The following is a 21168-nucleotide window of genomic DNA, read 5'->3' as shown; positions in this document are numbered from 1 at the left end:
TTTTTTTTTTTTATACATGACTAATTTACCCAAAAGTTGATTTTTACATACAATTTTGAATTTCTACATCTAGCTAAATGCTACAGTTAACGCAAGAATGATTTAACAAATTTTAAACCGCTGGAAGAACAATTTAACTTGGAACGGTTTTAAAAGGACTGTTTTATGAACCGTTTTGAATTGTCACGTTAAATTTAATGCAATGGTTTTAAGGATTTCTACACTAAGAGCAACAGGTAACTCGAGAATGGTTTAACAAATGATTTTGAATTGTTGCATTGAATTTGATGCGACAATTTAACTTGGCATAGTGGACCATGTTGTCTAAAACCTGTGTCAAAAGTTTACTAGAGCATTTCAGGTGCATGTAGTTATATAGCATCAATATCAGGCCCGTCTGGAGTTCAATACCTCAAGGTCAAAATACAAGTTGAGTAATAAATCAATGGCACCTGCCAATTATTTATTACGGACACTTGATGTGAAAACATGATGCAAGGTGCTGGCCATTCACAAATCTATCATGATTCAAGATCATGTTCTTTTATTGATCTGCCCGACATCATCTACAGCCTGGTACAAATAAGAACAAATATTAGCAGATAAGGGGGTAAAGTCTCACTAAGAAACAGCAACTCAAGTCTTAATCTAATTCACATCCCAAAAGTGCATTAAAACAACTGACTGAAATGCAACGGGTAAGAATAGCTAATTTTTTAAACCTTTGGAAAAATAAAAAGTCAAAAAATTAATGTACAGTACAACAGTTTATAGCTTTTCAGTTTTCAAATATTATTAGTCGCAAACCAAACTTTGTGTACAGCGAAATGATATACAGTTGTAACAACATACCAATAAATCTGGAACAGCAATAGTTCCCAATTGCAATGAGATAAATAATTCAGCAAAATAAATGTCATAAAATTGAAATATGGAACCATAAGTCATCACTGTTCTCCATAAATTGGGTGAATCTCACAGAAACCATTAAGAAATTACATATTTCACCCAAAATCAAAAAGTAATATTTTGCATAAAGATTTTTTTGCATTGTGGTAATGCACGTTTCCCCTCAAATTCTCATTGTAAAGAAAAATTTAATTATAAAATATATTGTAAATATCTGACCTGTTTTACTAAATTTAATTTATGCTGGTTTTAATATTTAAAAAAAAAATCCAATATGTTTGGCCTGGATTATTTTTATTACTGTATTATCTTTTATTATATTTTTATATTTTCTTTATTTTGAGGTGAATGTTCCTGTGAGATTCACAGTTATGGAGTATGACAACACTTTGTAACAGTGCCTGAATGAAAACAGCAGTTGCTATCCACATTTGAGAGCAATTTCCTCACACTTCCTGCAGACGTCACATTTTAAAAGTTTTCACTCTGTACGGTAATAACAGTAGTCTCTAAAGCCAAAGACCCAAACGCCTACCAGTTTTACACGAGAAGCTCAACTGAAAGAAGGAACAAAAAGTCTATGACGTCTCATTTACTTCTAATGCTCCGGTCTAGTTTTTACCTTTTAGCGGTCAAATATCGTACAATATTTGCCTTTTCCAAATCAAGAAAATGAAGTCAGGTACAGTAGCTAAAACTCTCACAGAATTAAAAGATCATAAACAGCTGAACTCCTACTGACATACCACAGAGCGACTAGATCCGAGGCTGGAATGCGGGATCAGTAAAGGTCACTGAGTCCGGCCGTCTTTCGTGCTTTCTGCATGAGCGCTCGCAGCTGGAACTGCTTGCGGGACAGCAGACGCACATGCTGAGGACAAAAAAAACATGACGAATGGGGATGTCAAACATAATATAACTAAAATAGTACAATAAATGCCAAGTTTGTGCCAAAACTTGCATTGTTCTCTGAAAACAGAAATAGAGGGACGAACAAACCTTGAGGAAGACCTCCATGTCGATAACTCCTCTACGAAGGGCTTCTCCCAGGTAAAAGATGGTGTCCTCTATGGCGTTCTCCTCTGCGTACAGGTTCAGGATCTGCTTGTAGAGGGGGGCTGTTGGGATGATCACATCATCAATGTCGTTGTTTTCCGACTGGTTCTCCATCTTCTCCAGAGCTTCGCTCAGTTCCTCGTCCTTCTTCTTGAGAAGCTCAATGTTTCTGTCCACCTCAGCCTAAGATTGGCACAAAAACACATCTAACATCATGCTTCTTCAAAAACAGTGTGATCTCAATGGAGAACAACCTATAGAGCAATAGCAAATGTTCTTACCACTTCCTGGTCCAGACGGGACACCATGTCTTCCAGCTTCTGGTGTCCTTTCTTCAGGTCTTCCTCAGTTCTCTTCAGGGCGTCCAGCTCGGCTTGCGCTCTATCCATCTCCTCTTTCATTCTCCAGCGCAGTTTATCGCTCACGGCTGAGATCAGCGATGCTCGGATGGTGTCCTCACCGATGGTACCATCACGACTTGGACCTGGAAGTAGAAGACAAAGACAAATTTATTGCCAGTGATTTGGGGAATTAAAAGCAAAATGGTCAATGAAAACAATGTTACAGCACAGTGCTGCGAGATCCAGTGAGAAGCATTCTGCACAGAAGTCTCTGATATAAACTGAACAGCGCTGACGTTGGGGCTGTGACGGTCGCCATAACAACCGCGTCCCCCCGGTGGTTGATTGCCTCCGGCAGTAATGCATGTGACGTCCATAACAAGCATAAAATAAAGTTTTGTATACAAGTGTAATAATAGTAACAGTTGCAATAGATTTCGGTATTTATAGCATATACCATTTAGCTGTAAATTGTTTTATTTAGACACTATCACAAATTACCTGAAACGCCATACACAGCTTTAGTTTGAGCACGGCAAATTCCAGTTTATTCTGCATTCAGCAAATTAATTTTGTGTTGAGCGGTGGACCTGCTTGGGAAAACCAAATATTATATCGCCGATCTGGAGTCATCTATAAGACTACTACAAGAGCCATCTCCATTTATGGCACACATCCACGTTTGTACAAGTGTCTTCAAATTCCCCTGATTGCAAATGCCTGGCTTGTCAGGTAGGTATTGGTGAGGCTTTCTCCAAACTGGCCAAATGCAAACGAGACAGCGATAAATGGAAGATGCTAACAAGAAATGTGGCAACGTAGACTGCGATTCCTATTCCAAAGAGAGTGCGTGCAGACAAGGAGTTAATGTGCTATTTGCGAGAGGATGCAATTGATCATTGCTTTCAGAGGTGGATGCCTGCTGTTCGGGAACGCAGTCGTATATGACAATTATGCAGAAATACTTTGATGACAGGCTTTGCTCGGGCATTTCAGAATGACCAAAAACATTTCAGATGCTATGAACGAGATCGGTCCGCTGGTTAGTCAAGTTATCCCGTCCCATCGTGCAAAGTCACTTGACTTTTTCAATGCGCATGGTGGAATTTATTCAGTAAATGTGTTTCCATTGCAGTTTATGCACATTTTTTCTTATTGGATAAAAAGTTTATCCTATTCAATTGTGTGCATAAGTTTTTTATGTGCATTTTTAGAATTTATGTGCATCTTGGTGTTTCCATCCAGCGTTTTTTTTATGCGATATTCCAAAATGTGCATAAAAATAGGTGGATGGAAACATAGCTACTGAGGCAAGATACCCTCTCTTAGCCACGTTTGCTAAAAAGCATCTATGGATTTGCGCAACAAGCACACAATCTGAACGAGTGTTCAGTGCGGCTGGAAACATCGTAACACCGGACAATATCAACATGTTAGTTTTGAACAGTCGTTCAGATTGTGTGCTTGTTGTGTAAATCCATAGATACTTTTTAGCAAACGTACATACAGTATCTCACAAAAGTGAGTACACCCCTCACATTTCGGTAATCATTTTAGTATATATTTTCAAGGGACAATACTATAGAAATTAAACTTGGATATATTTTAGAGTAGTCAATGTGCAACTTGTATAGCATGTCCTATTCATCATGTTCATGTTTTTGTCTGCTTGACAGGACCATACAAATGTGTATCTTGTTTTAGAGCAGTTAAAATACAATTCTCTCATACTGACCACTGAATGTTCAACATGGCACCTCGTGGCAACAAACTCTCTGAGGATTTGAGAATTAGAATTGTTGCTCTCTTATAGCCTCGGCCACAAAGATGGCCGAGGCTATAAGAAGTTCGGTAACAGCCTGGAACTGAGTTACAGTACAATGGCCAGGCTCATACAGAGGTTTTACAAGACACTCGGAACAGGTGCAGAAGCTGGCTTCAAAAAACAGACGCATGAGTGCTGCCAGCATTGCTTTAGAGGTTGCAGAAGTGAAAGGTCAGCTTGTCAGTGCTCAGACCATACGCCACACACTGCAACAAGTCGGTTTGCATGGCCGTCGTCCCAGAAGGAAGCCTCTTCTGAAGCTGGCTCACAAAAAACCTGCAAACAGTTTGCTGAAGACAACCTGGCCAAGAAGATGAATTACTGGAACCATGTCCTGTGGTCTGATGAGACTCAGATAAACTTGTTTGGCTCAGATGCTGTCCAGCATGTGTGGTGATGCCCTGGTGAGGAGTACCGAGAAAATTGTGCCTTGCCTACAGTCAAGCATGGTGGTGGTAGCATCATGGTCTGGGGCTGCATGAGTGCTGCTTGTACTGGCGAGCTGCGGTTCTTTGAGGGAACATGGATTCCAACATGTACTGTGACATTCTGAAGCAAAAGATGATGCCCTCCCTTCAGAAACTGTGCTGAACAGCAGTTTTCCAGCATAATAACGACCCCAAACACACTGCCTTGCTGATGAAGCTGAAGGTGAAGGAGTGGCCAAGTATGTCTCCAGACCTGAACACTATTGAGCACATGTGGGACATCCTCAAGCGGAAGGTGGAGAAGCACCATGTGTCTAACATCCAGCAGCTCCGTGATGTCATTATGGAGGAGTAGAAGAGGATCCCAGCAACAACCTGTGCAGCTCCGTGATGTCATGGAGGAGTGGAAGAGGATCCCAGCAACAACCTGTGAAGCTCTGGTGAATTCCATGCCCAGGAGGATTAAGGCAGTGCTAGATAACAATGGTGCCCCTACAAAATATTGACATGTTCACTTAGGGTGTACTAATTTTTGTTGCCAGTTATTTGGACAATAATGGCTATATGTTGAGTTATATTTAGAGGACAGTAAATTTATACTTCTATACAAGTTGCACATTGACTACTCTAAAATATATCAAAGTTGCATTTGTGTGGTATTGTCCCTTGAGAAGATATACAAACATTTTTGCTGAAACGTGAGGGGTGTACTCACTTTTGTGAGATATTGTATATACATAGCTGACGTAGAAAACCAGAAGTTAACTAACTATAACCATATAACCCCTAACTATATATGCTAACTATAAAAATGGTGTTGTAGCAGAAACAGTTAAACGTTATTACATTATTTATTTCACGGTTTGTACAACCTTTTGAGAGAGAAATTCAAGCACTTTTCAATGGCTTTCAAGTATTTCACACAACTATTTCCAGCACTTTAAAACTATAAAAATTATCAATTTATTTTTATTATTTTAATGGGATGACCAAAATATTTTTAAAAAGACATCAAATTACCACTATAACCAGTAGATGGCAGCAGAGGAGCACTTATTGGCTTAGTCATTTATTTCCACTTCTTTGCTTTGTATTTTGAGATCATAAAATCACTATTATAAAATATCACGCTTCCCAACTCAAGTTCTGTGCTGGATGTGCATTGCCAAGAAATAAACATGTAATATTATTAGCAACTGCACTTATTAATGTGATATAATACTAATTTTATGATTAAATTGTTTTTATTGTTTCTATTGAAAAAACCCTACTGAAAAACCCATAAAGTCTGGCTACTAATAAAAAAATATGCAAAATAAAAATGTTTTTATGTTTTAATTTTCAATATTCTACTGTGAATTTGTTTCCCCATATTACATCAATTTTGCCCCTGAGAACGTCTGCTGTCTGCGAGCAGCTCGGCTGAAACAGGAGTGATTACAGACTCACACGTTCTGCATAGCACTGTAGTTAATGTCATGGTTCAAACCTAATGATGAGGACTGAGATCCTCTTCCCTCTCCTGCCACTCTAAATATACCCAGCACTCTCTCTGTCAAACGGGATGAAGTCCTTTGACCTTTAGCAGCTCAGAATCTAGTTACAGACCCAACCTTTCAGCGCAGTCCAACGAGGTCACTATAAAGCAGACACACAGCTAGGCTGAAGACCAGAGGTCAGGGTCACGACAGAGCAGACACAGACGGGTGGAGTGAATATTGTAGAGTGTGCTTTTATGAGTATGACATTAACACGCCGTGTCGTGTCATCTGTGTCTTGTCCAATTTGCTTTCTTATTTTAGATCTAGACTCTCAAGACTGTGATACACTCTTGACAACTGAGTGAAAGTCTAGTTAAAGAATGACTGAATATAGTATAAGCATTCTGTACATGTTACCAATTCAGATTAACTCCACTTCAGACAGAATGTTGTAAGAGTAACTCATATTCATAACAGAGTAAAGGCTACCAATTCACATAACCCAAATTCAGAATAAATGCTACCAATTCTAATTAATTCAAAATCCATAATAGGGGCACTTTAATTTAGATTAACTCATACTCATACTGAATGCAGTCAATTTAGATAAACCTGAATTGTTGCCAATTTAAATAAATTCAAAATAAATTCTAGCAGTTCAGTTTAACTGTGACTCAGATTTAGTATTGCTGATTCAGATCAACTGACTGAACATTGCCAGTTCAAATGAATTCAGCTGATTTAGATTAACCCAGGTTCATATTTAATGACTCTGATTCAAACTGAGTACTGCCAACTCAGTGTTGCAACTTCAAAAGAATTCAGACTGAGATTTAGACAGAACATTGCAAATTCACATCCATACAGATGCAAATTAAATTTGGCCAATTCAGATGGAAAGAGGGCTAAGAACAAACCTGAAAAATGAGATCTCGGGCCTACAACCTGGGACTGAAAATGGAATCCACATTGCTTATTGCAGGATTACTGCGATTTTCAGTATAATTGTATATGAAAGGGAAGGGAAGTGTGTGGCCCAAGTATGGTGACCCATGCTCAGAATTTGTGCTCTGCATTTAACCCATCCCAGTGTACACTCAGTAGTGAACATACACCCGGAGCAGTGGGCAGCCAATGCTGCGGCGCCCGGGGAGCAGTTGGGGGTTTCACCTCAGTCGTGGTATTGAGGGTGGAGAGCGTGTTAGTTATTCACTCCCCCCACCTACAATCCCTGCCGGACCTGAGACTCAACCCACGACCTACAGGTTACAAGTCCAACTCTCTATCAATTAGGCCACGACTGCCCCATCACGATAAGATGTAGTGTAACTATAAAACTGAGCCAAAGGCAAACATGCCAACTCACCCACAGTAGTGACAGGAGTCTGGGAAGTGTAATGTGCTGGACCGCCTGTGGCAGGATAAGCATTGCCTCCTGGGTAAGGGTAACCTGGGTAACTGGAGCAGACACAAATCATTACATAACCAATAAATCATGCTCTGTAATTACAACACAGGTTTCTTATACAAAGTGTTAAACATGTTTATCAGACTGTTGCATGTGATCTTTGGTCAGACTGAAGGAGCCATTACCAGGGGTTTGGGTTGGGCCCGTAGGGAGATACGGCTGGCATTCCTGGCATATAGGACTCTGGAAGGAGGAGCAAGACACAAAACAAACACTTATAAATGAACTGCTGGTGCAGGGAGACATCTGCTGTTTAAAACAGGTATTACTTTGAACATTGGGATTGGTTAATTGATCATGAAAAGCTTATTTAATATATGAGCAATCTGAGATAAAAATTAAGTCCCATGAAAGTCAACATTTTCAGTGCCCAAAATATGTGGACATAATATCCTCTTAACATATTATAAAGTTTCTGTTTTACAACAATGTCTTCTATAAGGACATACAGTTTCTCCTTGTCAAGAAATGTCTCTGTCCTACTGCCAAAACCAAAAGAAAAAATAAGCAATTCAATTTTGTAAAATAAAAAAATAAAAACATTAAAATTAACTCTATTTTTAGTATTAAGATTTTTTGCACTGACATTATTTTCTGATAATACCCCAAATATTAATTACCAAACATTTATGAATATATATTTATATACATAGTCATGGCCAAAAATATTGGCACCCTTGGTAAATAAGATCATAGAAGGCTGTGAAAATTTATTTGCGCTGTTAATCCTTTTGATCTTTTATTTAAACAATTCACAAAAATCTAACCTTTCATTGGATAAGAATTTATAATGGGGGGAAATATCATTAGGAAATAGGGTAAACGTACCTATTAAGCTCACCAAAATCTACATTGAGACATTTTTAGTGCACAAGATATTGATTTCAGTACAAAAAGTTGTTAAAATAAAATATCAATCCCTCACATAAAAATATTTAACTTTATTTTAAATGACAAAAGAATTTTGATTAAGATATAGATCATTAAATGCAAAACGTCTGGCTGTGCTTACTGGGTACATTTGTGTACCCTTTAAGCACACCCCTGTTCCCATTAAGCTCACATCATGTTTTACTAAAAAAAAAATCTTGTTTATTTAAAAAAAAACTTTTTAAAGAATAATAATTTTTTTGTATTATTTGAAGGTACAAAGTCAATCAAAAAAAAAAAAAAAAAAAAAAACCTAAAATCAAGCAACTAGGCATTCGATTTGATCAGTTATATATTCATAGTGAAGTGTCATTTAAGGACACTGCAACAACAATATCAATAATAATTTTATTCCGGTCCTCACAGACAAATTTTCACAAAATAAATCAAAATGCATAGTTACTGAAAAAGGTGTAGGCAGAAGCCTTGCTTATTATAACTACCCTTTATACAAAATCAACTGAATGGGTGACACTAAGTTAAATAACACAAAATAAACAATATTACAAAAACATTTCCCAAAATGTACAAACATAATTCAAAACAAACATAAAAATACACACTCCAGCTATTACTAAACTTTTTTAACAGTACAACCCCAATTTATTAATACTGAGTCATATAATTGTTTATTACCTTATTTTTATACATTTTATTAAATTGGCAAAGTGAATTACATACTTTTAGTTCCTTATCGCATTTATTCCATAGATGTACCCCTTTAACAGATAAGCACCTACTTTTTGCATTAGTTCTTGCCCTTACTTTTTTGAACATGTACAATCCTCTTAAATTACACTGACTTTCTCTTATTTTGAACAGCCTCTGAATACAATTCGGAAGTAAATTATTATAAGCTTTGCACATTAACTGTAAAGTATATAAATCAACTAAATCTACAAATTTTAATGCATGCAAATTAATAAACAATTTATTTGTTGGTTCGTAATAATCAACCCTTTTAACAATCCTAATCGCTTTCTTTTGTATACATATATACTTTTACTTTACTTTTAATCATTTAGCAGACGCTTTTATCCAAAGCGACTTACAAATAAGAAAAGGTAACTAAAACTAAAAGTCAAAACTCTGTGTGTATATATATATATATATCCCTTACTCATCCATCACAATGAGAAAAAACAAAGAATATATTTCTGATGTGCAGAAAAAGATAATTGAGCTTCACAAATTAGTGAAGTGGCTTTAAGAAAAAAGCTAGAGCAGTGAAAATCCCCATTTCCACCATCAGGGCAATAATTAAGAATTTCCAATCAACAGAAAATGTTATGAAACTGCCTGGAAGACGTGTGTCTATATCGTCCTAATGCACGGTGAGGAGGAGAGTTTGAGTGGCTAAAGACTCTTCAAAGACCACAGCTGGAGAATTGCAGAAAATAGTTGAGTCAGGATCAGAAAACTTTTTTTTTTAAATGGTCAAACAGCACCTACATCACCACATGTTGTTTTGGGAGGGTTTCAAGAAAAATTCTCCTAGCTCATCCAAAAACAAACTCCGGCATATTCAGTTATCAGACACGACTGGAACTTCAAATGGGACTGGCTTCTATGGTCAGATGAAACTAAAAAATGAGCTTTTTAGCAGCAAACACTCAAGATGGGTTTGGTGAACACAGGGTAAAACGTACTAGGGGTGTAAGAAAATATCGATACACGTGAGTATCGCGATATTTTGTTTGGTGATACTGTATTATTATAAAACGGAATATCGATATTTTAAAAAAAATATATATACTGCTGTATTTTTGATGTTGTGGGCCTATATTTCTGCTGAAGGTCCTGGACATCTTGTTTAGACACATGACATCATAGATTCTATCAAATACCAACAGATAAAAAATCAATAAGTGACTGACTCTGTTAGAAATCTTATAATGAGCCATGTTTGGATCTTCCAACCGTACAATAATCCAAACATAAACCTCAAAAACAACACAAAAATGGGTCACTGAGCACAAAACCAAGCTTCTGCTGGCCATTCCAGTCCTCTGACCTGAACCCTGTAGAAAATGAGTGAGGTGAACTGAAGAGAAGAAGCACCATCATGGAGCTGTGAATCTGAAGGATCTGGAGTGATTCTGGATGAAGGAATGGCCTCTAATCTCTTGTCAGGTGTTCTCTAACCTCATCAGGCATTATAGGAGAAGATTTAGAGCTGTTAAACTGGCAAATGGAGGTTTCAAAAAGTATTGAATGAAAGGGTGCCGTTAATTGTGTCCAATGTGTATTAGAGAAAAACATTTATTTCATTGTGATATTTTAAATTCTTATTATCCAATGAAAGGTTAGATTTTTGTGAATTGTTTAAATAAAAGATCAAAAGGATTAACAATGCAGATTAATCTTCACAGCCTTCTTTGATCATATTTACCAAGGGTATTTTTGGCCATGACTGTATATATATATACACACACACACACACACACACACACACACACACAAATACAATGCAATACAATAACAGTGTTGCTTTTAACTAAAGTATTACAGTTAATTTCAGTTAAATATTAAAATCATTTTTAAAATACTTGATTATAAGTATAAAAACGATGACAAAAGCCATATAAAAATGACAAAAACAACAAAAATTACTCAAATCGTAAAGTAAAATGAAAACCGAAAATATAAAAATAATTTTTTTATTCAAAATTTAAATACTATAACATTATATAAATAATACAAAAATAACATTGATATATACATACAATTGTATTTTAAACTGTCCATATCTCATGGATAATTCTTGTCAGTTGTATTGTGAAAAAGCTGCTTACGGTTCGGGGGTCCGGCTGCTTGGAAGGCCTGGTAAGGAGGTTGTGTGGTGGGTCTGGAGAAAACGGGCGGCTCCTCACCAAACACCACAATCATGACCTGGATGAGCCCGTACAGATCTGACTGCGGCTGAGGGGCCAGGAGGAAAGAAAACAGCATAAAACATCATCTTTTCATTCTATGAGACATGAGGAAAAATCTTGATATTAGAATGAAGAGTCGTACATGTTTCCATTCGTGCAGGTATGGCAGGTAGATCTTGCCGTTGGCGTCGATGTGTTTGCCGGTCTTGATCATCATCGCACTGGTGGGCTTCACAAAGCATATAGGAGGATTGTAGGGGTACGTATCCAGCAGCCACAAGCACACGGGAATATTGTACACATTCCCTGAAACAGGAAAAACATGCATGGTTATGCTTCCTTTATCTATAACACTATAAACAGTTCTCTAACTCACCTCTATAACTAACTGGAACAGTTCCTGTGAGGCTCATCAAGTCTCTGGATGACCCGTCATTAAACACTGTGAGGGAAACATCAGTTATCACGGAAAACACAAAGAAACACAGACAGGATGAGAGAGTCTTACCGTACGCATCCATAACAGGTTTGAGGTCTTTGTACTGAGAGATGACGTTTGTTATCTCTCGGACAGTGAGATCTCTGTATTTGTATTGCTGGAATATAAAAAATAATACACTTATATAAATAACCCCACCCAAAAAACTACTGTCTCCATTATAAAAGCCTTATTACAATGAAATTAATGAACATATATTGAATCAACATGACATATCAAATTATTAAAATGTGCATTTGATAATAATCCGTTTTGTTTTATACATAAAAAATTGTGCTTGTGTTATTAAAGTTATTATAAAATATTAATATAATTATTTTGACTTTGAAAACATATGAAATCCCCAAAATCCAGTATGACAACTGTTTAGTACGTCTTATATAAATACAGACAACGAAGCTGCCAAATACAGTAGATAAACCGAATTTTAACAAATATTAAAATTTTAGCCTTTGCAATTAACTCAAATAAGCTGAAGTCAAAGTATAAAATCAATAAATAACTAAAACTAAAATAAAGCTTAACAATAATAATAAAAACAATGAAAAAATCTAAACAAAATGACAATAAAAACTGAAAATATAAAATAAAAGCTAATTCAAAATATTAATTAATACTATAATACAGCATATAAGTAATACTAAAATAGCATTGCGTATTTGAAATATATGGTACAAATATACTTCATAATTATTTTTACATTAACAAAAATAAGAATATACAAAACATGTTAAAAGCTAATTTCTTTAAGTAAATAATATTCTTAATATTTTAAAATTCTTATTTATAATTCCTTATGTATTCATCACAATTGTATGAAAATATATTCAATCAAGATGAGGGCTCGCAGAATTTCTAAATCCCTGGTAGCCCTTCGGGCAGGTACTCTTCAGATTTTGGTAGCCCGAAAATTAATTTAACTAGCCCAAATAAAATAAAGACCATAAATGTCAATTAAAAAAAATTTAAATGCACAAATATGAACGAATATCAAGGAAAGAGTTTACAAGGTATCTGCAGAATTCTTAAAAATGTATTTAAGGAAATTTGAAAAAAAAAATTATCTTTTGGACGGACATTTCTGGCACCTGTGCAAAAGCATTCTTTATACTTTATATCAGACCTGTACAGAATGCAGACAAATAAAGTGTGTAACTTTTAACTTTAATGTGCTGTTTATATTTGATTTGACCCTTGATGTAACTAAATGATGTACATTTTAGGTTATCTAAGAACACATTTTTACTGCAGTTCAAAAGTTTGGATCAATAATGTTTTTTTAAAGAAGTTTCTTATGCGCATCAAGGCTGTATCTATTTGATAAAAAATATTTAATATTATTTCACAAAGCAATATTGTGAAATATTATTGCAATTTAAAATAAATGTTTTCTATTTTAATATCCTTTAAAATGTAATTAATTCCTGTGAAGCAAAGCAGTATTTTCAGTGTCACATGATCCTAATATGCTGATTTTTAATCAATGTTGGAAACAGTTGTACTGCTTTTTTTATATATATACTGTATTTTTTGGGACCGTGACATTTTTTTTAAATAAAAAGTTAAAAAGAACAGCGTTTAGTCAAAATAGAGATGTTGTGTTACAATATAAACTATTCAAAAGTTTGGGGTCAGAAATTTTGTTTCTTTCTTTTTTAAAGATGCTTTTAAAAAAGTTTAAAGTTAGATAAAATGTATCAAATTTATTCAGCAAGGATGTGTTAAATGGATAAAATTGATAAAGACAAAATATTTCTATTTTGAATAAATGCTGTTCTTTGAAACTTTTTATTAATCAAAGAATCAAAGAAAAAAGAAACAGGTTCCAAAAAAATATTAAGCAGCAGAACAGTTTCAACACTGATAATAAATCAGCATATTATAATGATTTCTGAAGGATCATGGGACACTGCTGGAGTAATGATGCTGAAAATACAGCTTTGATCACAGGAAATCTTAAAGTATAGGTATTAAAATAGGAAACCAATATTAGAAATTGCAATAATATTTCACTATATCACTGTTTTTTCTGTATTTTTGAAATAAATACAGCCTTGATGAGCAAGAGACTCAAAGTCAAACACCTGATAAATAATTGACCTTGTTTTTGAGTCTATAATATAGGCCTAACATAATATATTATCAAAACAAACTATTTAAACTGATAGAATAGAAACTGAAGCACAACTTAAGCTGAGATCTGTATGTTAAATATATAAAAAAGTGAACATATGAATTCTTCTATAGCTGTCTAAATATGAAATCACCCAAATCCTACATGACAAATATCTCAGTATATAAACACAGACAAATAACCTGCCTACTGTATATATATATATATATATATATATATATATATATATATATATATAGTAATATTAAATGCTCATTATATTCTTCCCCAATCAATACAAGTAAAGGCACGATACTGACCTTCAGCATCTTTTTAAGAGCTCCTTCGTTGACAACAGCCATGATTTACTACACAGATATAAATAAAGACACTAAACTCCTGAGAAATAAAGGAATGTGTGAAATATGAAATATATAACGTTATGTGTGTGAGTTCAGGCCAAACACTCCGACAAAGCCTTACACAGTCGTATTAACGCCTGCTGTGTGACACAAACACACGCTAAACACCTTAATAACTCATTAACATAGCCCAAATAATAGCTACTTAATGAGAACTCAATAAATATAAAGTCGACTAACATTCATCTCGAGAAAGATAAACAAGACGATGCGAGCGTCACTCTCCAGCTTCACTTCCGGTGGAAGTGTGTTTGGATTTTTCAAAATAAAAGTCTGGCAAGTAGTTTCTGTTTAACATAATAAATGACACACATAGCATTCATAGGTTACAATTAATACTTTATGTATTTTAAATAAATATATATAATGCTTATGGTCTATTTTATCATCGTTAAGGTTGTTAAGCCTCTGCCACACGCATACACCTCCACAAAACCAACACTAGGCAATTTAATGAATACAACTTAAAAGTATCCTAAGTCTTTTTTTATATATAAAACTTGTGAGTGTGAATATGACGATGATTGTTTTTTTATCTGCTGTGGGATCTTTGACATATTTAGGAAGATTAAATATGATACAGGGATATGATATCTAAGGATATTTAGGATATGATACAGGTCAAAATATGAATAAATGAAAAAACACTGACTGAGAATAAACTAAGCATGCATCAGGAAAACGCATATTTACATAGAATGCACATAAAAATTGAGTATTTACATTCATCCTGCTCAAATTTAACATTCATAATTATTGTTTTCAAACAAACATGCAAACTATATGTACAAACTGCAAAATCAAATTGTAAATACATCTAGCAAGCTAACAGACGGTTTCGTTATGTTCAGAGAAAGGAAGATCGTCCTCTCTGTCCAGCGTCACATGTGAGATTTCCTCAACTGAGCATTTCTGACAAGCAGAACCTGCTGTAAAGAAACGTACATTTTAATTTAACATATATAAAACAAGCAAAACAATACAGCAATCGTATAAAAATACGTTTTACAGTGATAATTTCCAGTTGATCAAAACATAAAATCACATCAAGCTTTGGACACGTTATCGTATTTCAAATCACCTAAACTAGGTCTAAACTGCCTGTTTATCTGTTTCCTTAAAGTAACAAGGACAGAAGAAGGGATTCAGGAGTGAAGCTGCTCTACACAGGAATGAAGAGTTTATAGGAAACTATACTCACAATCCTCTGGGTAAAGACGCAAACGCAGAGGAGGAACTTCACTAAACACGGCCTTCATAACCTGAATCAAGCTGTGCAGGTCACACTGCGTCTGTAAAAAACCACAAACAAGCAAATCATTTAATGAAAACAGTATTGTGGCAGGTCAAAACTACTGTAGCATGTTCAGTCTGTAGACTCACATGTCTCCACTCGTCCAGGTAAGGCATCAGGATCTCTCCATTGCTGTTGACGTGTCTGCTGGTCACGATCACCATCTCCGGCGTGGGCTTCACAAAGCAGATGGGCGCAGTGCGTGGATAACTTTCCTTCAGCCACACACTCACTGGAATATTGTAGCGTTTCCCTGAAGCACAATGTGTAGAAGTGTTTTATTTGCTGCATTCTTAGACGTATGTAATAATAATCTTTCTTGACTGTAAAACAGAAGTAAAGGCCAGTTATCTTTATGGTGTAACTTACCTTCATAAAACACTTCAATAGTTCCAGTCAAACTGACCAAGGTGCTCGCTTTGCCATCATTAAAGACTGCGAGGAAATTACAAGAACAATACAAACTGATTTCCTTAAAGAAATAAGTAAATTCTATGCATTATGAACGTATTTTTAAACATACACTTTAAAAAAAGGGTCAGCGATTCGTTGTAACACATTTAAACTTTTCTTTATATGAAATAACTGACAAATCACTGTTAAAATATTTTAATGTCATCAAACAGTAAATTGTGATTTATATGTAATATTTTTCAGAACATTTCTGTGAAGTAATTTATTAATTACATCAAATTCAAATTAAGTCATGCTCTTTATTGTCAATGTAAAAAAAAAATATATATATATATATATATATATATATATATATATAAATATATACTTTTTATATTATTTATAGTTTACTATTTATAAAATACTATATTATTTTATTATTTTAAATTATTATCTAATTATTTTTACTAATTACAGTTATATTATTATTTAAAGCACCAGAATATTCTTATTTGTGTATAATATTTTAAAATGTGAATGAATATGTTGCGATGCTTAACTGTAATATCCCATATATATATATATATATATATATATATATATATATATATATATATATATATATATATATATATATATAAGCATATTAATATATATATACAGTAGTAAACATTTGAAGTGGATCAAAAAAGTGCATTAAAGTTGTCCTAAGATGAGAACGCATTTTGGTTTTAGGACAACTTTGATGAAAGGATTTGATCCACTTCAAATGTTGACTACTATATATATATATATATATATATATATATGATGTGAGAAAGGTCTGAATAGGAAAAACATAAAAAAATAAGTATTAATCTTTGTTTGCAAATCTTATTTGCAGTGCGTGTTTTGTCAAATTGATGTTGTTTTCTTAATTTGCAGGTGTTTTTGTCTATTTGCAGCACGTTGAGCTCTCTCAGCCACTGTACTATAGAGTTTAGAATTCTGACAGATGTGTCTCACCGAATCTCTCCAGCACTGGCTGCAGGTACTGATGTTGAGACAAAACCGTAGAGATCTCCGACAGAACCTGTCTCCTGTGATCATACGTCTGAAACACACACACACACATCTTCAGCACACACTCACCTGCTACACACACCTGAAACTCTTGTTAATGCCAAATTGTTAGACGTTTCCACCAGAAAGTTGTACCTTAGGTAAGACCCTCTTCAGATCCCGGACTGGTGTAATTGTCATGACTTCAAATCAAACTAAGTGTTGTTTAGCTCCTGAAGACTGGACAGTGTTTTTCACAACAGGAAGTTTGTGAAGTTCATAAGAATCCTCGCTTCAGCCCAATAAACGGTTATTGCCAGAAACAGCCAATAGCGAGATTTACTGTCATGAACTGTGATCTACAAGCTAAAGGTCTTTCAGTAAATAAACTGCACATAATCATGACTGTCTATCTGTAGGACAACAAGCGTGGAAGGAAGCAGTTACCCAGGTCAATGATTGATGTACAGCCAGCCACACAAACACACTTACACTGATAAATTAACTCCTGAAGACCTGCTTTGATGCTCTATCATGTGCTATGTACCGTTCTACTTATACAGCCTCACCTATATAAGTATATAACTACTATTCATTTAGCCTTTAATCATTTATTAATATTATATACCTAATTCTTTTGCAGTCATCATGTTTGCCACCTGTTTTTTCTGAGCCAGTGAGTATTTTGCTGTCCAGTGGTCATGCCTTAACTTTGCCAATTCTAGTATTGCATCCTTCTCATGTGCATTTAATCATTTTAGACTTTTCAGTTCGAGATAAATCTCTTTTTTGGCTCATTTTATCTGTAAAAGAAAACTTGCTTAAGAAATATGCATACCTGAATATAAGGCTTCCTGATATTGTCACGAGTCCGGGTCCTGTACTTCTCCCTGGCCCCACAGGAGGCCGCTATCTCCCGTTCTCCCGGACTCATCTCCCATATCACATACACCTGCCATATCACACACACCTGCCGCATCATCATCACACTCTGTACACCCACAGCTGTTCCCCATTTGTCACAGACTATTTAGTCTCCCCTCTCCCACCACTCGGTGTGGGTTCGTACTATATTTGTTACTTGTCTTGCCATGTTATCTACCATTGTCTTGAAGTGTTTGTTGTGCCGTGTTGGCCTCAGTTTATATTATTAAAAGCTTTACCTGCATTTGGACCCTGACCTCGTCTTTCCACGCCATTCCTGGGGGCGTACCGTGACAGAACGAACCCACCAATCATGGGTCCAGCAGGAAGGTTGCTTGGCATCCGCCAGGGAGACCGGAGCATTGAGGATTACGTCAGGGACTTCAGAGGATTGGCTCGGCAGACGGCGTTGGAGAAGACCTGCCTCATGGTCTTCTTTCACGGAGGCCTGGCCGAGCCCTTCAAAACCCTGATGCCCTACTGGGACCCCGAGGAGTCGCTGGAGAGTTACATTAACTTGGCTCTGTGGATGAGCGGCTCGGGCCTCAGGGTAGAGTTAGCGGCGGCGCCCGCGGATGTTGTCCCCAAGGCAGCGGAGCTCACTTCAGGCTTCTTCAAAGCGGCGGCGCCCGCTGATGTTGTCCCCGAGGCAGCGGAGCTCACTTCAGGCCTCTTCAAAGCGGCGGCGCCCGCTGATGTTGTCCCCGAGGCAGCGGAGCTCACTTCAGGCTTCTTCAAAGTGGCGGCGCCCGCTGATGTTGTCTCCGAGGCAGCGGAGCTCACTTCAGGCTTCTTCAAAGCGGCGGCGCCCGCTGATGTTGTCTCCGAGGCAGCGGAGCTCACTTCAGGCTTCTTCAAAGCGGCGGCGCCCGCTGATGTTGTCCCCGAGGCAGCGGAGCTCACTTCAGACCCTCCCGAGAGCGCGGCGTTCGCTCACGAAGCTCCCGAGACAGCTGTGCTCGCTCCCGTTCCTCCCGAGAGCGCGGGTTTCGCTCACGAAGCTCCCGAGGCAGCTGTGCTCACTCACGTTCCTCCCGAGACAGCTGTGCTCACTCACGTTCCTCCCGAGAGCGCGGCGTTCGCTCACGAAGCTCCCGAGGCAGCTGTGCTCACTCACGTTCCTCCCGAGAGCGCGGCGTTCGCTCACGAAGCTCCCGAGGCAGCTGTGCTCATTCACGTTCCTCCCGAGACAGCTGTGCTCGCTCACGTTCCTCCCGAGACAGCTGTGCTCGCTTCCGTTCCTCCCGAGAGTGCGGCGTTCGCTCACGAAACTCCCGAGACAGCTGTGATCGCTCCCGTTCCTCCCGAGAGCGCGGCGTTCGCTCACGAAGCTCCCGAGACAGCTGGTCTCGCTCTCAGCGCTCCCGAGGCGGCGGTGCCTGCCTGGTTTGTTCCTCCGGTCCCACCCTGGCCGTTCGCTGGAGTTCCTGTCTGGCTGGAGTCTCCCTGGTCCAACCCTCCGAATCCGCCCCGGTCTCCTGCTCGGCCTCTGTCTCCACGCGGACCTGGCCCGCCATCCCTCCCCCTGTTTCACCATCCCCCGGTTCCACCTCCCTCCAGACTTTTGCGGTTGGTGGAACGTCTGGAAGCCGTTCCTTAGGGGAGGGGTAGTGTCACGAGTCCGGGTCCTGTACTTCTCCCTGGCCCCACAGGAGGCCGCTATCTCCCGTTCTCCCGGACTCATCTCCCATATCACATACACCTGCCATATCACACACACCTGCCGCATCATCATCACACTCTGTACACCCACAGCTGTTCCCCATTTGTCACAGACTATTTAGTCTCCCCTCTCCCACCACTCGGTGTGGGTTCGTACTATATTTGTTACTTGTCTTGCCATGTTATCTACCATTGTCTTGAAGTGTTTGTTGTGCCGTGTTGGCCTCAGTTTATATTATTAAAAGCTTTACCTGCATTTGGACCCTGACCTCGTCTTTCCACGCCATTCCTGGGGGCGTACCGTGACAGATATATAATCCTTCATAGACAACTATACATCACTTATAAATGAATAAAAACAAAATTACTATTGATGTGGTTTGGAATCGGTAAAATGTACTTGGAAAAAATATGATCAGAATATCAACTTGCATAATAATAATGCACACGCTGTATATAGCTAGGGGACAATTCAGAGACCACTTGAAAATTCTCAGTTGGTCTGCAGGATTTACAATTTATGTGTTTGAGTAAAAAATAATTTAGCAAAAAAGATGCCATGTTTTCAGACGTTTATTCATTTTTTAGACAACACAATACTAACTTCAGAAGAGTTAAGAAATCAATAAACAAAATGAAAACATTTCATTTTCAAAACATTGTCACTTTCTGTGAAGAAAAACAAATGACAATATTCTGATTTGAAATTTGGAAATGTTGTCAGACCTTTATCCACCATATTTTTCAAAACGGCAGAAGCTGTTTTCTGTGAATATGTGAGACTTCTGGTTCATTAGCTGCTGTAGGAAATAACGAGAAGAGATTGAGAAGAATAAGAAAGTGCAGTAAATGGTAAATATTATTAAAATAATATGGTAAGACCATATTTTAATAAACCATATATATTAAACCAATTTGCAATATTATGCAGCAAAACCAGCTGTTTTCTATACAGCTAAAAATAGCTGGAAGTGAATGAGACCAGAAGCCAGACCGCACCCGCTATTACGGGAAAAATATAATTTTAACATTAAATATTAACATTTTATTGCATGTCTGTTACAATTAAAGCGATGAAACTGTAAAAGTAAGAACTTCACTAGTGACCAAAGTTCACAGTGCATTAATGTCTGTCAGCAGTGAGTCAGGAGCTTATGGGTGATTTTTGCTGTTACTAGTGATCAATGATGTAATTAACACACACACACACACACACACACACACACACAAACACACAGACACACAGAGACACACACACACACACACACACACACACACACACACACACACACACACACACACTCTCTCACACACACACACACACACACACACACACACACACAGACACACACAGACACACACAGACACACAGAGACACACACAGACACACAGAGACACACACACACACACACACACTCTCTCACACACTCTCTCACACACTCTCTCTCACACACACACACACACACACGATTTTTTTATGTTTTTAAAATAAGTGTCTTCTGCTCA

General features: G+C 37.2%; 2 protein-coding genes across 8 annotated transcripts; both read right to left on the bottom strand.

Moving 5' to 3' along the window:
• Nucleotides 1–12: 12 nt before the first annotated feature.
• LOC306866901 (tumor susceptibility gene 101 protein-like) lies at nt 13–14600 on the bottom strand. 6 transcript variants are annotated; one of them, XM_079412331.1, is made up of 12 exons: nt 14529–14586; nt 14247–14294; nt 11823–11910; nt 11691–11756; nt 11457–11620; nt 11234–11360; nt 7634–7691; nt 7407–7498; nt 2247–2449; nt 1909–2148; nt 1656–1780; nt 512–573 (listed from the first exon to the last, which is right to left on the bottom strand). In XM_079412331.1, the coding sequence occupies exons 2-11, from the start codon at nt 14286–14288 to the stop codon at nt 1691–1693; spliced, it is 1170 nt and encodes a 389-aa protein (XP_079268457.1). In that variant the 5' UTR covers nt 14289–14294; nt 14529–14586; the 3' UTR covers nt 512–573; nt 1656–1690. The 6 variants fall into 6 exon arrangements, with proteins under 6 accessions (XP_079268454.1, XP_079268453.1, XP_079268455.1 ...); XM_079412328.1 differs by having other exon boundaries at nt 13–1780; nt 14247–14325; nt 14529–14600; XM_079412327.1 differs by having other exon boundaries at nt 13–1780; nt 14529–14595.
• Nucleotides 14601–14721: 121 nt separating this feature from the next.
• Nucleotides 14722–17379, bottom strand: LOC306866648 (tumor susceptibility gene 101 protein). 2 transcript variants are annotated; one of them, XM_079411916.1, is made up of 6 exons: nt 17233–17379; nt 17041–17128; nt 16012–16077; nt 15732–15895; nt 15550–15640; nt 14722–15277 (listed from the first exon to the last, which is right to left on the bottom strand). In XM_079411916.1, the coding sequence occupies exons 1-6, from the start codon at nt 17275–17277 to the stop codon at nt 15174–15176; spliced, it is 558 nt and encodes a 185-aa protein (XP_079268042.1). In that variant the 5' UTR covers nt 17278–17379; the 3' UTR covers nt 14722–15173. The 2 variants fall into 2 exon arrangements, with proteins under 2 accessions (XP_079268042.1, XP_079268043.1); XM_079411917.1 differs by having other exon boundaries at nt 14722–15274.
• Between the last annotated feature and the right edge of the window lie 3789 nt (nt 17380–21168).

Source organism: Barbus barbus, assembly GCF_936440315.1.
Source record: "Barbus barbus genome assembly, chromosome: 48".
Taxonomy (NCBI): Eukaryota; Metazoa; Chordata; class Actinopteri; order Cypriniformes; family Cyprinidae; genus Barbus; species Barbus barbus.
This window is presented reverse-complemented; position numbering and strand designations above follow the sequence as displayed.

Bases quoted from the DNA above. Each gene is read 5' to 3' on its own strand.
- LOC306866901 (XM_079412326.1), bottom strand. From the start codon at position 14,288: ATGGCTGTTGTCAACGAAGGAGCTCTTAAAAAGATGCTGAAG. The intron at 11,911-14,246 runs GTCAGTATCGTG...TTTATATTCCAG, and splicing joins CTCTTAAAAAGATGCTGAAG to CAATACAAATACAGAGATCT. The intron at 2,450-7,406 runs GTGAGTTGGCAT...TTCTACTTCCAG, and splicing joins GACTCCTGTCACTACTGTGG to GTCCAAGTCGTGATGGTACC.
- LOC306866648 (XM_079411916.1), bottom strand. From the start codon at position 17,277: ATGACAATTACACCAGTCCGGGATCTGAAGAGGGTCTTACCTAAG. The intron at 17,129-17,232 runs GTACAACTTTCT...TGTGTGTTTCAG, and splicing joins TGAAGAGGGTCTTACCTAAG to ACGTATGATCACAGGAGACA. The intron at 16,078-17,040 runs GTGAGACACATC...ATTTCCTCGCAG, and splicing joins GCCAGTGCTGGAGAGATTCG to TCTTTAATGATGGCAAAGCG.